General features: G+C 43.2%; 1 protein-coding gene and 1 long non-coding RNA gene across 4 annotated transcripts; one reads left to right on the forward strand and one right to left on the reverse strand.

Moving 5' to 3' along the window:
• Positions 1-225: 225 nt before the first annotated feature.
• On the reverse strand, positions 226-13433 carry LOC106576222 (uncharacterized). 2 transcript variants are annotated; one of them, XR_001321910.3, is made up of 4 exons: positions 8360-13433; positions 7954-8125; positions 3589-3720; positions 226-3083 (listed from the first exon to the last, which is right to left on the reverse strand). It is a non-coding gene; the product is annotated as an uncharacterized LOC106576222 (long non-coding RNA). The 2 variants fall into 2 exon arrangements; XR_001321909.3 differs by having other exon boundaries at positions 8378-13429.
• A 1405-nt stretch (positions 13434-14838) lies between these two features.
• Positions 14839-17867, forward strand: LOC106576223 (nuclear transcription factor Y subunit beta). Of its 2 annotated transcripts, none has more exons than XM_014153264.3 (7): positions 14839-14974; positions 15617-15713; positions 16198-16328; positions 16619-16816; positions 16898-16976; positions 17164-17243; positions 17346-17867. In XM_014153264.3, exons 2-7 carry the CDS (start codon positions 15617-15619, stop codon positions 17376-17378), a joined length of 618 nt encoding a protein of 205 aa, XP_014008739.1. In that variant the 5' UTR covers positions 14839-14974; the 3' UTR covers positions 17379-17867. The 2 variants fall into 2 exon arrangements, with proteins under 2 accessions (XP_014008739.1, XP_014008738.1); XM_014153263.3 differs by having other exon boundaries at positions 14866-14999.
• The last annotated feature ends 720 nt before the right edge of the window (positions 17868-18587 follow it).

Genomic DNA, 18587 nt, shown 5'->3' on the forward strand with positions numbered 1-18587 from the left:
GGCTAAAATTGACCCATTTTGCCCGTTGGACGTTGCCTTGCCAGTCTTGCAGAGGCCATAGAAGGATAGGGTATGCCAATGTGGTAATTCCCAGGGACCGAGTTTGGGAAACCCTGCCATAGAGTACCACAGTGTGAGTCATCATCAGTGGCGATTTTAGCATGTAAATCTTGGTGGGGCAAACAATTTTTTTTTTTAACTAATTATGCATGCCAGCAAAGCCACAACACAACACTAAACAATATATTTATTGCACTAAAATGTTGACAAATGGTGTCCACAAACTGTTAGGACCTACATAAAGCTGTCCTAACAGCAGTCCCAACACCTTACAACTGCTACACCTGGCTATAAGCAGAGCATTGTCTGGCAGTGAAACAGTTCATTCAGCCTCATTTACTGCCTTTTTAAAAACATAGCTGATATGGCTGACTTGTTTAAACAAATGTGGTTTCTACTGACAATTGAGATGTACAAATTATGGCATAATGGGACGACGAGCGGATAAGAGGCAATCCGTAATTTAGATTAAGACATTCATGAGCGAGCTAGGACGGATATTGTCAATATAACAATTTGTTCAGCACTTTTGAAATGCACAGCGACAGAATTCAGAGCATGGGCCATTCTTACAGTATTCTCCCTGTACACAAAGTCAGAACCGTAGGATAAATAACGGGGGCATATAAGCAGACAATGAAAGCTCTTACAATATTCAGTGATTACATTTCTTTAAAACAGGCTATAGGCGACACGTGCATCACCAAGTCCGAACAGTAGGTGAAATTAAGAGGGGAAAAGGAACCAAGTTATTAGCGTGAGGCACATGGGCTACTAAGAGCTTACTACACAACATACACTTAGTATTACTTTCTTAGCTACAGTATACATATCTCCCTGGCATATTAGATAATTTATGCAGCAGCATACAATACATTTTTGGACACACCTTGTTATGCTGTGTTCACTTTCTTCCAAACCACTCATTGTTGAATTTGAGATTTCCAACTTATTGTGTAATGTTTATGTCCAATGGCCAATTGAGCACCGATACGTTTGAGCTATAATCTCTCTTCCTTATTTATCTTCATATGACAAGGATTGAAAAGGATTTGCCAGTAGACTGTCAACTTGATTCATGATGACTGCTAGCTAAGATTTTGAAAGCATGATGTGGCCACATTTTATCTGTGTCCAATGACCTTGAGCCTTCTTGGATGGGAACTTTTAATATAACTCTATGGCAGCACCCAAAGGGCTACTTCGCGGTGAAGTAGTGTCCCCATGAGTGACAGAATACTGAGCCAATCACGGCGCAACCCTCTGTATTTTCTGCTGGCTTGCCCCACCACCACAGAACCACTGAGCTGCCTTATTCAAGAAAACAAAAGACTATGATATATATATTTTTACATTGTTTGCAAACTGATGTGACACATTAACACCAAAATAACATGCAAAACAGGCAACCCCCCACCCCCAAAAAATAACATTTATTATTTTTTTGCAAATAATGTGGGGCTTGTCTGAAAGAGATTTACATGGATATCAAAATGTCACGGCATGGTAAGCCTACATGAAACACAGCCCTTAAGTGTTTCTAAAATCCCCAATGTGAAAAATGAATGGTGGAAAAACGATTGGAACCATTTTCCTGTTTGACCGCTAGGTTTTATGGGTATTAGGACACCTTCACTGTGGATCTTTATTGAGCAAGTCCACAGTGGTCTATTCTAAAAACCAATAGAAATACCTTCTGAAAAGATCCCAAGCAAAGTGACAAATTTTAATCAAGGTATCGTTATGATTATAACGAGGACAATTGGAGACATAGCCGAATGGTATTCCTAATAACTTGTTCTGGGTGATATCAAATACATCTCCAGACAGACACTGTTCCGCTTTCCTTCTATTGATCTAATTATATTCTAATAGCGTTTGTAGACTGGTGTACTTTTCCTTATTGGTACATCAGTCTCAGAATGCTCAATGTGTCTGCATAAGGAATAAATAGCAAGGCTGTCTAGAGGACAAGCTGAACTGTAAGCAGTAATAAAAAATGTCTTCCTCAAGCAGAACTAAATCGTTAGTGAAGCATGCCTCTACAATGTTCCATGGGGTAGTACCAGTGATTATCTGCATAAAAGAGAGGTGCAGCACAAACTCATCCATGCACACACACACGTGCTTACTCTGAATTAACATTTGTGTCTGAAGTGACGGATGTTAATAGCCTTATTAGGGGGGGGGGTTCTCTATCATTCTAGGTGTTGCAGCCTTTTGCCCCGTCTCTCATCCCAATAGTATGAGAGACCTTACTAATGATCTCTGTGAATATTCACAGTGTTTAAGTCAGTCACTATGTCCTGCAGAACTGAGACAGAGAAAGACAAATAGAGATAGTGAGGGAGAGAAAAAGACAGTGAGAGAGATTGTAGTCTTAGGTTAATGTATCCCTGTGTGAACCACTTACTTTCATTAAAAATAAGAAATATTAATTAATAAAATTCTCTTAATTCTGAGTTTAATCTTGATCTGTTCATTACATTACGGCACTTAAAACCCTTCAGACCGTAGCTACAGAACCCTGCATAAAAGCATGAACTGTGTTTCTACAGTATTTAAATGCTTAATCAGGGCTTTATTGCTACTCAGCAGCCATTAAACCGAGTCAGTACAGTCACAGACTAATGAGTATTCATATGGACTGCAGAGTTCACAGCTGAAAGGTGTCAGAGGTGCCTCCGCAGGTTAATATCAAAGTTTGGTTCATTAATATGGCAAAACTAAGTAAAAAAAAAAAACAAAAAAAAAACATGTAAACAGGAAGTGACCCCAGTGTCTAGGGCCAGCAGCAGCGTCAGTCCCCGCCCACCTGTCAATCAGTCTCCGGACTCAGACGTCATTGGACAGTTGATAGCTGCCCGTCACGCAACAATGAAAATGTTCTGACAGGCTTCTCCCTGCTATCTGTACCGTTGCCTTGGGCAACAGTGATTGACAGCAGGGGGCTAACCTCAGCAGTTCCTTCTGACCATCATGGCGTCAGTGGCATGCTGAGTTACTGTCAGTTTGGTCAACACCTGAGGGAGAGACAATTAATAACCATTTAACACAGACTCAACATCCTTTCAAGAGAGAGAAAACGTTTGTGTGAAGTCCAGACATTTTCCAAACAAAAACCGACCCCACCCAGCACTACTGTTATAAAACCTGTGAGCCATATCACACTTCTCAAATCCCATCTTCCCTGCTCAGTTGGAAACTAAAGTTTTCTACAAACTCCATTAAACTGTCTATTGAAGTCTTAAGAAAGTTTTCAAAGTGTCAGGAGAGTGAAAAGCAGCCCACCAGGACATTGGGATGAGGGCTCCATCCTGTATTAGCTTATAGGAAATGTACTGTGTGTGATGTGGTTTGTAATGTAAGTCTATGAAAGATTCACACAGGGAGCATTAGCAGCAAGAAAATCAACAGATACAGTTGATCTGGGACTGCTGGACTTTTGATAATATACGGTGGCCATTTTGTGCCGGATTGTTCACCATACATTAGTTATTGCAATGGAGAGGAAACTGGCGTACTGACCTGGGCACAAACAGGGTGGAGTCCCACAGTGGTGTCCAGCTGCTGTTTGATCAGACCACACTTCAGAGCCACAGCAAAGCCCTTGATCACCTCTGCACTGGGCCCCATCACATGGAGACCTACCACACGCTCCTGTGGAGGTGACAGAACACACAATAATATACAGAAAACACACAAATATGCCTATACATGGTGGCAAAAGCTGAATGAACATGGTGAAGTGTTCCTCTTGTCACAGGCCGGCTCATAGCCTGTGGCAAAAATGAGGGGACATCAACAACAGGTATAGGCCAATTCAAAAAGTTATTTATTATAAAACAAAACTAACTCTACACAAAGAAAAAGGAATGAGGTGTGGAAATGTCATAATGTAAGGTGTATGTAGGATGCATGGATGCGTGAATATGTGTATGTGAACATGACTGAGTGGAAACTAAATAAACCAACAAAGGAACAAACAAAACATGATCATACCTGGAGGAGCAGGGAGAGAAAGCGATAGAGGTTAGTGGAGCAGTTTTATACCCTGAGCCCAGGTGGCTCCAATCACGCCAGCTCCAATCACTAATGACCCTCCTCTGCCTGCAGGAGGAACCGCCCCTGCACTGCAGAGGAGGAGCCGTGACACTCTAGAGCAGGGATGGGCAACTCCACTCCTCCGGGGCGTGACTGGTGTCATACTTTTGCCCCAGCTAACACACCTGACTCCAATAATTGGTTTAATCAGCTGTGTTTTCTAGGGATGGCCCCAGAGGACTGGAGTTGCCTATCCTTGCTTTAGAGGAAAGAGAATACCCTCAAAGAGAAAAGACATTTAAAGTCAAGCACTAAAATCCCAAACACATACAGTGAGGGAAAAAAGTATTTGATCCCCTGCTGATTTTGTACGTTTCCCACTGGCAAAGAAATGATCAGTCTATAATTTTAATGGTAGGTGTATTTGAACAGTGAGAGACAAAATAACAACAACAAAAATCCAGAAAAACGCATGTCAAAAATTTTATAAATTGATTTGCATTTTAATAAGGGAAATAAGTATTTGATCCCCTCTCAATCAGAAAGATTTCTGGCTCCCAGGTGTCTTTTATACAGGTAACGAGCTGAGATTAGGAGCACACTCTTAAAGGGAGTGCTCCTAACCTCAGTTTGTTACCTGTATAAAGGACACCTGTCCACAGAAGCAATCAATCAATCAGATTCTAAACTCTCCACCATCGCCAAGACCAAAGAGCCCGCCAAGGATGTCAGGGACAAGATTGTAGACCTACACAAGGCTGGAATGGGCTACAAGACCATCGCCAAGCAGCTTGGTGAGAAGGTGACAACATTTGGTGTGATTATTCCCAAATGGAAGAAACACAAAAGAACTGTCAATATCCCTCGGCCTGGGGCTCCATGCAAGATCTCACCTCGTGGAGTTGCAATGATCATGAGAACGGTGAGGAATCAGCCCAGAACTACACGGGAGGATCTTGTCAATGATCTCAAGGCAGCTGGGACCATAGTCACCAAGAAAACAATTGGTAACACACTACGCCGTGAAGGACTGAAATCCTGCAGCGCCCGCAAGGTCCCCCTGCTCAAGAAAGCGCATATACATGCCCGTCTGAAGTTTGCCAATGAACATCTGAATGATTCAGAGGACAACTGGTGAAAGTGTTGTAGTCAGATGAGACCAAAATGAAGCTCTTTGGCATCAACTCAACTCGCCGTGTTTGGAGGAGGAATGCTGCCTATGACCCCAAGAACACCATCTCCACCGTCAAACATGGAGGTGGAAACATTATGCTTTGGGGGTGTTTTTCTGCTAAGGGGACAGGACAACTTCACCGCATCAAAGAGACGATTGACGGGGCCATGTCCCGTCAAATCTTGGGTGAAAACCTCCTTCCCTCAGCCAGGCCATTGAAAATGGGTCGGGGATGGGTATTCCAGCATGACAATGACCCAAAACACATGGCTAAGGCAACAAAGGAGTGGCTCAAGAAAAAGCACATTAAGGTCCTGGAGTGGCCTAGCCAGTCTCCAGACCTTAATCCCATAGCAAATCTGTGGAGGCTAGCTATAGGTTCGAGTTGCCAAATGTCAGCCTCAACCTTAATGACTTGGAGAAGATCTGCAAAGAGGAGTGGGACAAAATCCCTCCTGAGATGTGTGCAAACCTGGTGGCCAACTACAAGAAACGTCTGACCTCGTTGACAATCACAAAGGGTTTTGCCACCACGTACTAAGTCATGTTTTGCAGAGGGGTCAAATACTTATTTCCCTCATTAAAATGCAAATCATTTTATAAAATTTTTGACATGGGTTTTTGTGGATTTTTTTGTTGTTGTTAATCTGTCTCTCACTGTTCAAATAAACCTACCATAAAAATTATAGACTGATCATTTCTTTGTCAGTGGGCATACGTACAAAATCAGCAGGGGATCAAATACTTTTTTCCCTCACTGTACAGTTGAAGTCGGAAGTTTACATACACCTTAGCCAAATACATTTAAACTCAGTTTTTCACAATTCCTGATATTTAATCCAAGTAAAAACTCCCTGTCTTAAGTCAGTTAGGATCACCACTTTTATTTTAAGAATGTGAAATGTCAGAATAATAGAGAGAATGATTTATTTCAGCTTTTATTTCTTTTATCACATTCCCAGGTGGTCAGAAGTTTACATACACTCAATTAGTATTTGGTAGCGTTGCCTTTAAATTGTTTCATTTGGGTCAAATGTTTCGGGTAGCCTTCCACAAGCTTCCCACAATAAGTTGGGTGAATTTTCCTCCTGACAGAGCTGGTGTAACTGAGACAAGTTTGTAGGCATCCTTGCTCACACGCGTTTCTCAGTTCTTCCCACAAATTTTCTATAGGATTGAGGTCAGGGCTTTGTGATGGCCACTCCAATACCTTGACTTTGTTGTCCTTAAGCCATTTTGCCACAACTTTGGAAGTATGCTTGGGGTCATTGTCCATTTGGAAGACCCATTTGCGACCAAGCTTTAACTTCCTGACTGTCTTGAGATATTGCTTCAATATAGTCACATAATTTTTCTCCCTCATGATGCCATCTATTTTGTGAAGTGCACCAGTCCCTCTGGCAGCAAAACACCCCCACAACATGATGCTGCCACCCCCGTGCTTCAGGGTTGGGATGGTGTTCTTCGGCTTGCAAGCCTCCCCCTTTTTCCTCCAAACATAACGACGGCCATTATGGCCAAACAGTTCTATTTTTGTTTCATCAGACCAGAGGACATTTCTCCAAAAAGTACGATCTTTGTCCCCATGTGCAGTTGCAAATAGTAGTCTGTCTTTTTTATGGCGGTTTTTGAGCAGTGGCTTCTTGCTTGCTGAGCGGCCTTTCAATTTATGTCGATATAGGACTCATTTTTACTGTGGATATAGATCATTTTGTACCTGTTTCCTCTAGCATCTTCACAAGGTCCTTTGCTGTTGTTCTGGGATTGATTTGCACTTTTTGCACCAAAGTACGTTCATCTCTAGGAGACAGAACACGTCTCCTTCCTGAGCGGTATGAGGGCTGCGTGGTCCCATGGTGTTTATACTTGCATACTATAGTTTGTACAGATTAACGTGGTACCTTCAGACATTTGGAAATTGCTCCCAAGGATGAACCAGACTTGTGTGGAGGTCTATAATTGTTTTTCTGAGGTCTTGGCTGATTTATTTTGATTTTCCCATCATGTCAAGCAAAGAGGCACTGAGTTTGAAGGTAGGCCTTGAAATACATCCACAGGTACACCTCCAATTGACTCCAATTATGTAAATTAGCCTGTCAGAAGCTTCTAAAGCTATTACATAATTTTCTGGAATTTTCCAAGCTGTTTAAAGGTACAAGTCAACTTAGTGTATGTAAACTTCTGACCCCCTGGAATTGTGATACAGTGAATTATAAGTGAGATAATCAGTATCTAAAAACAATTGTTGGAAAAATGACTTGTGTCATGCATAAAGTAGATGTCCTAACCGACTTGCCAAAACTATAGTTTGTTAACAAGACATTTGTGGAGTGGTTGAAAAACGAGTTTTAATGACTCCAACCTAAGTGTATGTAAACTTCCGACCTCAACTGTATGTTCAGGTATTGTGCCCTGTCCCCCGTGGCGATGACGAGTGTCTCTGCTGTGTGATATGTCCTCCTCCCGTTGACATCTTGTCGCCTGATTGGATAACAGCCACAGAGTGACATGACATCACTGACCAGGGCCGTTACTATCGAAATCCCATGAGGAAACACAGAGAATCCTTGTTTGAAGTCCCATATCCAAACTGCTTCCTCATGCTTAGCTGTACACTACACCCACCACCACCCTGTCCAACTGTCCAGACCTCCCTCTACTCCCATTATTCTCACCTGTCCAGAAGCCCCTCCCCCTTGCTGATCTGTACAGTGTGTGGCTCCTGTATCTCTCCATGGGCGTTCAGGTAGGTGACATCACTGTCCCTCAGCTCCCTCCTCAGCTCAAAGCTCACAGACTTCACATGTTGATGTACCGTCTCCACCATATCACCCTAGCCATGGGACACTACAGGCCATAATAACACATAGCAACAGACCATATGAACACATAGCAATGCACACATCTAATCAACCACTAGCATTTAAACTCTGGATAGGACGCAAATAACTAAAGATAACATTTGACGGAATGATAACTAACACACACATTCAATATTGATTCAATGGAACAAAATACATATCTAGACTATAATAGAACTGATGCACTGTAACTGATGCCCTCTCCCTCTCCAACTCTCACCCTGTTTCTCAAACTTACAGCCGTACTTCCGGGCATCCTGGATGGCTTTTCCCAGCAGAGAGGCTTGGTGCAGGAGGTTCCAGGGAATACTGCCCACGTTCACACTGGAACCAGCAAGACTTGGCGGACAGCGAAAGTCAATAACGGCTCAGAAAATGATTGAGCAAGAAATGGCATTATGTAATGAAGTAATAGACAATATGGTGAAAACACTGTCTGCATCACATTTACATTTACATTTTAGTCATTTAGCAGATGCTCTTATCCAGAGAGACTTACAAATTGGTGCATTCACCTATAATATCCAGTGGAACAACCACTTTACAATAGTGCATCTAAATCTTTTAAGGGGGGGGTTAGAAGGATTACTTTATCCTATCCCAGGTATTCCTTGAAGAGGTGGGGTTTCAGGTGTCTCCGGAAGGTGGTGATTGACTCCGCTGTCCTGGCGTCATGAGGGAGCTTGTTCCACCATTGGGGTGCCAGAGCAGCGAACAGTTTTGACTGGGCTGAGCGGGAACTGTGCTTCCTCAGAGGTAGGGAGGCGAGCAGGCCAGAGGTGGATGAACGGAGTGCCCTTGTTTGGGTAGTGCCTTTAGGAGTGGGAGCCACCAAGTCAAGGACCAGCACCCTCCTCCCAAAGCCAGCAGCGTCATGAAAGAGAAAAGGGGAAAAAGAAAGGGGGAATACAGATAGAGAAGTGGGTGCGGGTAAAGAGAGGTGTCAGTCAGATAAAGTAAAATCCCAAATCCTCTCACTGTCAAGTTCCTTCCTCTCATTTTCACTTATCTCTGGATTTCGGAATATAACAGCTCATATCATTTGCATAAAATCTATTTATATGATAATTATCACAGTATGCTTGGGCACACTGTGAGCATTGGCCAGATCAGATGACTGCTGGTTAAACGAGTTAGTGTGTGTAGGCTGGCTCACAGCCAATTGGGGTTAACACAGCTTTATGCAGGTTGACTACATGTAGAGATAGGGAATATCTGACCTTTGAAGAGGGTTGCAAATCCCAGAAAGGAGAAAAAGAGATTCAAACGGACATATAGGGATCTCATAGCGTTTAGCCATACCCTTATCCTACTCCTCCTCTGTTCCTCTGGTGATGTAGAGATGAATCCAGGCCCTGCAGTACCTAGCTCCACTCCTATTCCCCATGCGCTCTCTTCTGTAACCGTAATAGCCTTGGTTTCATGCATGTTAAAATTAGAAGCCTTCTCCCTAAGTTTGTTTTATTCACTGCTTTAGCACACTCTGCCAACCCGGATGTCCTAGCCGTGTCTGAATCCTGGCTTAGGAAGTCCACCAAAAATCTTCATCCCTAACTACAACATTTTCAGACAAGATAGAACGGCCAAAGGGGGCAGTGTTGCAATCTACTGCAGAGATAGCCTGCAGAGTTCTGTCCTACTATCCAGGTCTGTACCTAAACAATTTGAACTTCTACTTTTAAAAATCCATCTCTCTAAAAACAAGTCTCTCACCATTGCTGCCTGCTATAGACCACCCTCTGCCCCAGCTGTGCTCTGGACACCATATGTGAACTGATTGCCCCCCATCTATCTTCAGAGCTCGTGCTGCTAGGTGACCTAAATGGGGACATGCTTAACACCCCAGCCATCCTACAATCTAAGCTTGATGCCCTCAATCTCACACAAATTATCAATGAACCTACCAGGTACCACCCCAAAGCCATAAACACGGACACCCTCATAGATATCATCCTAACCAACTTGCCCTCTAAATATACCTCTGCTGTTTTCAACCAAGATCTCAGTGATCACTGCCTCATTGCCTGCATCCGTAATGGGTCAGCGGTCAAACAACCTCCACTCATCACTGTCAAACGCTCCCTGAAAAATTTCAGCGAGCAAGCCTTTCTAATAGACCTGGCCCGGGTATCCTGGAAGGATATTGACCTCATCCCGTCAGTAGAGGATGCCTGGTTATTTTTTTTAAATGCCTTCCTCACCATCTTAAATAAGCATGCCCCATTCAAGAAATTTAGAACCAGGAACAGATATAGCCCTTGGTTCTCTCCAGACCTGACTGCCCTTAACCAACACAAAAACATCCTGTGGCGTTCTGCATTAGCATCGAACAGCCCCCGTGATATGCAACTTTTCAGGGAAGTTAGAAACCAATATACACAGGCAGTTAGAAAAGCCAAGGCTAGCTTTTTCAAGCAGACATTTGCTTCCTGCAACACAAACTCAAAAAAGTTCTGGGACACTGTAAAGTCCATGGAGAATAAGAACACCTCCTCCCAGCTACTCTGTCACCTCTGATAAATCCACTATAATTAAGAATTTCAATAAGCATTTTTCAACGGCGGCCATGCTTTCCACCTGGCTACCCCTACCGCGGTCAACAGCACTGCACCCCCCACAGCTACTCGCCCAAGTCTTCCTCATTTCTCCTTCTCCCAAATCCAGTCAGCTGATGTTCTAAAAGACCCTTTCTTTCTAAAATTACCTGCCAAAATTGTTGCAACCCCCATTACTAGCCTGTTCAACATCTCTTTCGTGTCGTCTGAGATTCCAAAAGATTGTAAAGCAGCTGCTGTCATCCCCCTCTTCAAAGGAGGGGACACTCTTGACCCAAACTGCTACAGACCTATATCTATCCTACCCTGCCTTTCTAAGGTCTTCGAAAGCCAAGTCAACAAACAGATTACCGACCATTTCGAATCCCACCAGACCTTCTCCACTATGCAATCTGGTTTCAGAGCTGGTCATGGGTGCACCTCAGCCACGCTCAAGGTCCTAAACGATATCGTAACCGCCATCGATAAGAAACAATACTGTGCTGCCGTATTCATTGACCTGGCCAAGGCTTTCCACTCTGTCAATCACCACATCCTCATCGGCAGACTCAATAGCCTTTGTTTCTCAAATGATTGCCTCGCCTGGTTCACCAACTACTTCTCTGATAGAGTTCAATGTGTCAAATCAGATGGCCTGTTGTCCGGGCCTCTGGTAGTCTCTATGGGGGTGCCACAGGGTTCAATTCTTGGGCCGACTCTTTTCTCTGTATACATCAATGATGTCGCTCTTGCTACTGGTGAGTCTCTGATCCACCTCTACGCAGACGACACCATTCTGTATACTTCTGGCCCTTCTTTGGACACTGTGTTAACAACCCTCCAGACGAGCTTCAATGCCATACAACTCTCTTTCCGTGGCCTCCAACTGCTCTTAAATACAAGTAAAACTAAATGCATGCTCTTCAACCGATCGCTGCCCGTACCTGCCCGCCCGTCCAGCATCACTACTCTGGACGGTTCTTACTTAGAATATGTGGACAACTACAAATACCTAGGTGTCTGGTTAGACTGTAAGCTCTCCTTCCAGACTCACATCAAACATCTCCAATCCAAAGTTAAATCTAGAATTGGCTTCTTATTTCGCAAAACAAAGCATCCTTCACTCATGCTGCCAAACATACCCTCGTAAAACTGACCATCCTACCGATCCTCGACTTCGGCGATGTCATTTACAAAATAGCCTCCAATACCCTACTCAATAAACTGGATGCAGTCTATCACAGTGCCATCCGTTTTGTCACCAAAACCCCATACACTACCCACCACTGCGACCTGTACGCTCTCGTTAGCTGGCCCTCGCTTCATACTCGTCACCAAACCCACTGGCTCCAGGTCATCTACAAGACCCTGCTAGGTAAAGTCCCCCCTTATCTCAGCTCACTGGTCACCATAGCAACACCCACCTGTAGCACGCGCTCCAGCAGGTATATCTCTCTGGTCACCCCCAAAGCCAATTCCTCCTTTGGCCATCTTTCCTTCCAGTTCTCTGCTGCCAATGACTGGAACGAACTACAAAAATCTCTGAAACTGGAAACACTTATCTCCCTCACTAGCTTTAAACACCAGCTGTCAGAGCAGCTCACAGATCACTGCACCTGTACATAGCCCATCTATAATTTAGCCCAAACAACTACCTCTTCCCCTACTGTATTTATTTATTTATTTTGCTCCTTTGCACCCCATTATTTCTATTTCCACTTTCCAGTGCAAGTAAAACATTCCAGTGTTTTACTTGCTATATTGTATTTACTTTGCCACCATGGCCTTTTTTTGCCTTTACCTACCTTATCTCACCTCATTTGCTCACATTGTATATGGACTTATTTTTCTACTGTAATATTGACTGTATGTTTGTTTTACTCCATGTGTAACTCTGTGTTGTTGTATGTGTCGAACTGCTTTGCTTTATCTTGGCCAGGTCGCAATTGTAAATGAGAACTTGTTCTCAACTTGCCTACCTGGTTAAATAAAGGTAAAATAAAAAAATAAAAAAGATAGAAAGATCATTAAGAAAACCTGCAGGGAGAATGGATTAATCTCAAATAATTGTTATTAATGAGTTTCTCTGAATTTGAAACGTAATTAAAATAACAATTCCTCTTAAAAAAAGAGCAAGACTAGAAGAGAAAGTGAGACAGATCCATAGAGGGTGGTAGATCAGTGACAGACAGGAAGAGACACAGACAGACAGTACTGTAGATGTTGTGTAGTATTAGTGACCCACCTTCGACACAGCCAGGCCTCCAGACCCCACTCCAATGACCAGCAGGTCATAGTCATACTGTCCACAGGACAGCCTTGTTTGCTCCATGTCTCTCTGCTGCAAGACAGACCAGTCTCTTGTGTGCTCCTCAGACCTAGGAGGAGACCGCTGGGGTTGGAGCGAAAACCTACAGGAAGGTAGAGTAGCTCTCCAGGAACTAGGTTGAAGAGCCCTGATAGATATGCTATATAACCACAGAGACTCAAAACAGCCCTAATGGTAAACAGACACAGGATTGGACTTTGGCCACCCTCTGAGCTATAATCAGTCCAGGTTGGAATGGGTCGGGACTGGAGAGATATAACCCTGTCCTGTCAGTGGGACAAGCTTAATCACCCTACATTGATGCTCCAAAATGGGATTTGTAATAATTGCTGATGAGCTTGCCATATGTCTTTGATCTAGACACACAGAGCAGTCAGGGGATGTCTGTTGCAGTCAGGTCCTCCACCTCATATGCCTATAGAAGAGAGGGGACAGAGACAGAGACAGACAGGGAGAGAGAGAGCATTAGGGTCCATACTAGTCATACAGTAAGCATTAGCTGTTTGATATTTCCATTAGAGAAGGAAATTAGGCTAAATCACAACCTTGAGCACAAAGAGACATCTTTGAAGTGTGCTTCTTTGTCTCTCTGGGTGAATATTAGCACACCACATGTATAATTCCTCCAATAACCCCTGAGAAAATGTGACACCTCGTTTCACTCTGAATTTGAAAGACATTATGCTCTCTTAAAAAAAGGAATCTTTAAAAGGATTTAACATTTCAGTCTAGGGGTGTTTCTATCAGAGGTGGTGCAGGCAGTGTGGAAAGGAGAATTATGTTGTGTCCACAGAGAGTTTTACAACCTTTCAGATATTGTTATAGGAGCTCTTCTATTGCAACATAAAAACATCCTTTATATCCACACCCATTTCAACATCCATGTCTGATCCATAGTGGGTTGGAATTAGATCGGCAAGTGGTTTCAGAGTGAAACATAGTGAAGGGGTGTAAAAATACAAGTTAGGGCATTTTTCAACAAACATTTGCATCAGCAGCAGAAACACATATCATTGTACCGTTGATGATATTATGTCAATCAATTCGACTGGGACTCGTGAAGTTTACAGTTCAGCACTGCCTCTTTTCAATTTCTGTTGGTGTAATGTAGCCACCTGGTGGATACAATCAGAGCTGCACTGAAGGTTATACCACAGAATTTCCAAACCATCGTGACTATACTATTGATTATCAATAACTAAATATTGGATGGGTCCATATCATTTTTTTTAATAATCTGATTTCGTAGAGAAACAAGATCCAAAGAGAAGCATACAATATGTATTTACCAACACACTGCATAAATAAATCCAATAAAATATGATTCCAACCAACGGAACGTGTTGTTGGCAAATTCTATCAAGTATATTCTATCCTTCAAGATGATTCTGGAAGGCGTAAGTTATAGCGGTGAACTTTTCCAAATAGTTTCGCTGAAATTTCTGACTCAACCTTTCAGCGAGTGTGCCGATTTTGTCAGTGGACAGTACACAAACGCATGCGCAAAAGGTGCTGCGCTGGTGTTCACTCGTGGAAACAGGCAAATGCATGGATATGTATATCACTGTAATTATGTGAATACACAATAATATATTCAATCAGTTAGTGTGTTAAATGCAATACAATTTTGCACTAGGTCTGATAGGTCATGAAAACACCCTGTTCTTCTATAATCATAACAGACATACTGCATGATGACATCACCATTACATTGTATTAGTCAAAGCTTTTATTTGAAACAATATAATGGTAACAAATGCACATAGAGAAAGCTTTTGTAGCTTTTGAGTAGAACAGCTTTTTACACGTGTAGCTACCAGGTATCATTTAGTGGGAGGGTGACACATCGACAAAACGGCCGCATGGCGGTCAGGGGAGGCAGTGCACTGTATGTTGGGAGGACGTGTAGCTCCGTGCTGGGACTGGTTCTTTTGCAGCCATTTTCTGTCCAACCAACGGCCGTTTTGAGAAGGTAACCAACCAGGGCTTCATTGCAGGTTTGTGCCTGGCTCCGGCCAATGATTGCTAACCAATTCCTCGTTAGCTCGAATGGAAATGTCCGTCTCTGACTAATTTCTATTTGTTGCGTTTAGGAGTTTGAGAGCAGGAAGTCTCGTAAAAATGATGAATTAGCTTCATGTCCCCCTGCCTCCGTTTTCAATACAAAGAACAGGCCGAAATGCGAACTTCCGATATGGAATTTCGTTGTGAACAGACAGGTTTTGCAATGAGACAACCAACGTGGCTACAGGATAACGTGAAATTGTACCCAGAATGCTTTCGTTGCAACAATAGTCGTTGATTAGTCGAAATAAAAATGTGTGAGGGTCAAATGGCTACCTAACTAAAGCCATTGCTTCCTTTGTCCAAATTTTATTTCGCACGAAACATTTGCTAGTTAACGCTAGCTTCCCATTTAGCAAACAACCGCTCATTTGGTCAGCGAAATTAACTAATTCGGTAGACATGCTAGCTAACCGTTTTCTAGCAACCTAACCTGGCGAACACTTAGCCAGCTAGCTAAACATTATTGTTTAGCGAACTAGCCAGTCAACAGTAAGTGCCTTCCAACAACTCAGCTATTTGAGTCAAACCATGTCGTCCTTTGTTCCAGATGGAAGAAGACCGTTCCACCACCGACGCCTCCCAGCTAACGTTGGGCATCTCTGGTGAATACATGTCAGGAGGATATGTACTCCAGTCTCAAGATGGTAAGAGACATCAGTTGATAAATTCAAGCCTAATTGGGGAACCAGGTGTGCGGATATCATGAATCGAATATCCCCCAATCAAAATCTACTGTAGTAATTTTTTTAACCATAATTTAACAAGGCAAGTGAGTCGAGAACAAATTGTTATTTACAATGACGGCCTACCAAAATGCAAAAGGCCTTCTGCGGGGACGGGGCTGGGATTAAAATAAAAAACAGGACAAAACACACATCACGACAATAGACACCACAACACTACACAGAGAGACCTAAGACAACAGCATAACATGGCAGCAACACAACATGGTACAAGTATTATTGGCCACAGACAACAGCACAAAGGGCAAGAAGGTAGAGACAATACATCACGCAATGCAGCCACAACTACATTATCACATTCTCTACATCTCAATGCAACAGTGTCAGTACCTAATGCCTATAATCAATTATCCATGTTTTCCACTTAATAATGTGTGTGATGAAGATGATGGAGAGGAGAGTCTGAACGACCATGATGATGGGGGCATGAAAGAGAACTTCCGGGAGCAGGACATCTACCTCCCCATCGCTAACGTGGCACGCATCATGAAGAACGGCATCCCACAGACCGGGAAGGTAACCATGGTGTGTGTGTGTGTGTGTGTGTGTGTGTGTGTGTGTGTGTGTGTGTAGGCTGTGTGAGAGCAAGACTTGTGTCGTATTCATTAATGTACACCATAGTAAAACGTTTAACAGAAAACCAAAAGTTTCTTATTGGACAAGTTCAGATAGTCCCTCCCTGTTTCAGTCTGTTTTTTGTTCTTCTCCGTTTGGTGCCAAGTGAATACGACCCAGAAACATTCTCCTCATCTTATTCCTCTTTGTCCTAAATTGTGTGTGTGTGTGTGTGTGTGTGTGTCTCACAGATAGCGAAAGACGCCAAGGAGTGTGTGCAGGAGTGTGTGAGTGAGTTCATCAGCTTCATCACGTCGGAGGCCAGTGAGCGCTGCCACCAGGAGAAAAGAAAGACCATCAACGGAGAGGACATCCTGTTTGCTATGTCAACCCTGGGCTTCGACATGTACGTGGAGCCCCTCAAACTCTACCTGCAGAAGTTCAGAGAGGTGCGACTAAACACACTACTTCTGCTCTGGCAATTAGCACATCACATGCTATTTAATCTCTCACAATGTGTTGTTTCCTAGGCGATGAAGGGGGAGAAGGGAATCCCAGGTGTGTCGGTGGGAGAAGGCCTGGGGGAGGAGCTTACCGACGATAGCTTCAGTAAGTGGTTCAGAACAGGTCTCAGTTTTGTCATCTCATACTAAAGTAGAGGCTTTACAGTCATGCATACATATGTAAAATGTATGCGGGCATCAGTAAGTCGCTTTGGCTAAAAGCATAAGCTAAATGGCATATTATAGTCTTGTGCTGTGGACGGTTTTGTAATGTCCTCTTCCCTCTATTCCAGCGAATCAACTGCCAGCCGGAATAATAACAGCCGACGGCCAACAGCAGAACGTCATGGTGTACACCACCTCATATCAACAGGTAAGTGACATCATATCAACAGGTAAGTGACATTTGAACCAGAACTAGACCATTACGTCATATCCATGACCGTTCTCTCCATTCTCTCCACTGTTCCTGTAGATTCCTGGCGTGCAGCAGATCCAGTTCTCATGACGAGGCCTTGCTCCTGCTCTGACCGCGGCGGCCATCGACTGCACGGGTACAGGCCTGGTGACTAGGCTGAGCGTATGACCCCACCGTCAAAGGGTCAAAGGCAATCATCAGAAGGACAGGAGTTCTTGGAGGGGGGCTGTTATGGGTGGGAAGGGATGTATCAACCACCACAACCCTGTCATGTAAATGTACAAGTCTGTTCACTAAATGTACTACGTAGTCATGAGATGCCACATGGTTTGGAGTACATCTTTCAACCAGTTTGGGATACCTTATTTTTAATGCTAATTGGACCACTTAGTTTGTTTTTGTACATTGATTGTTTTATGCAGGTTTGGGAGGTGGAATGGGACGTTTTTTTTTGCTCCCTCATTTTTGAACCATGAGGAGAGGTGTCTTTAATGTCAGCTCTTTTCTACGTGGACAAACTAATACCATGCGCTTTAATGTAATGTAAATCCTTTGAATAAAAATCCAAATGACCCAATACCTTCTGGTTGTCATCGACCTCTTTACACACATCTGAATGATTACACCATTTTTTTTTGCAGTGCTACTGTAATAAATGTAATTTACTGTCATTTAAGGCTCCCGAGTGGCGCAGCAGTCTAAGGCAATGCAACTCAGTCACTACAGTCCCCGGTTCGAATCCAGGCTGTATCACACCCGGCCGGGATTGGGAGTCACACAGGGCGGCGCACAATTGGCCCAGCGTCGCCGGGGTAGGCAGTCATTGTAAATAAGAATTTGTTCTTAACTGACTTGCCTAGTTAAATAAAGGCTAAATCATTATTTTTTAAATTTTATATATATAACCAGGGGTAAAAGTAGATTTGATTTATTCCTGGTACGGGATTTCAATCAATACTGTTTTAATCAATATGACAGTTAAAAATAATCAGTTACAGTTTAGCCATGTAAAGAGTTAACTGTTCCAGGAAGATAACCACAAACAGCATGATCATTACACAGGTGCACCTTGTGCTGGGGACAAAAGGCCACTAAAATTAGAAGTTTTGTGTCAACACAATGCCACAGATGTCTCAAGTGTTGAGGGAGTGTGCAAATTGGCATGCTGACTGCAGGAATGTCCACCAGAGCTGTTGGCAGATAATTTAATGTTAATTTCTCTACCATAATCTGCCTCCAATGTCGTTTTAAGGAATTTGGCAGGACGTCCAACCAGCCTCGCAACCGCAGAGCGTATAG

Source organism: Salmo salar, chromosome 17 (assembly GCF_965601325.2).
Source record: "Salmo salar chromosome 17, fSalSal1, whole genome shotgun sequence".
NCBI classification, from domain to species: Eukaryota; Metazoa; Chordata; class Actinopteri; order Salmoniformes; family Salmonidae; genus Salmo; species Salmo salar.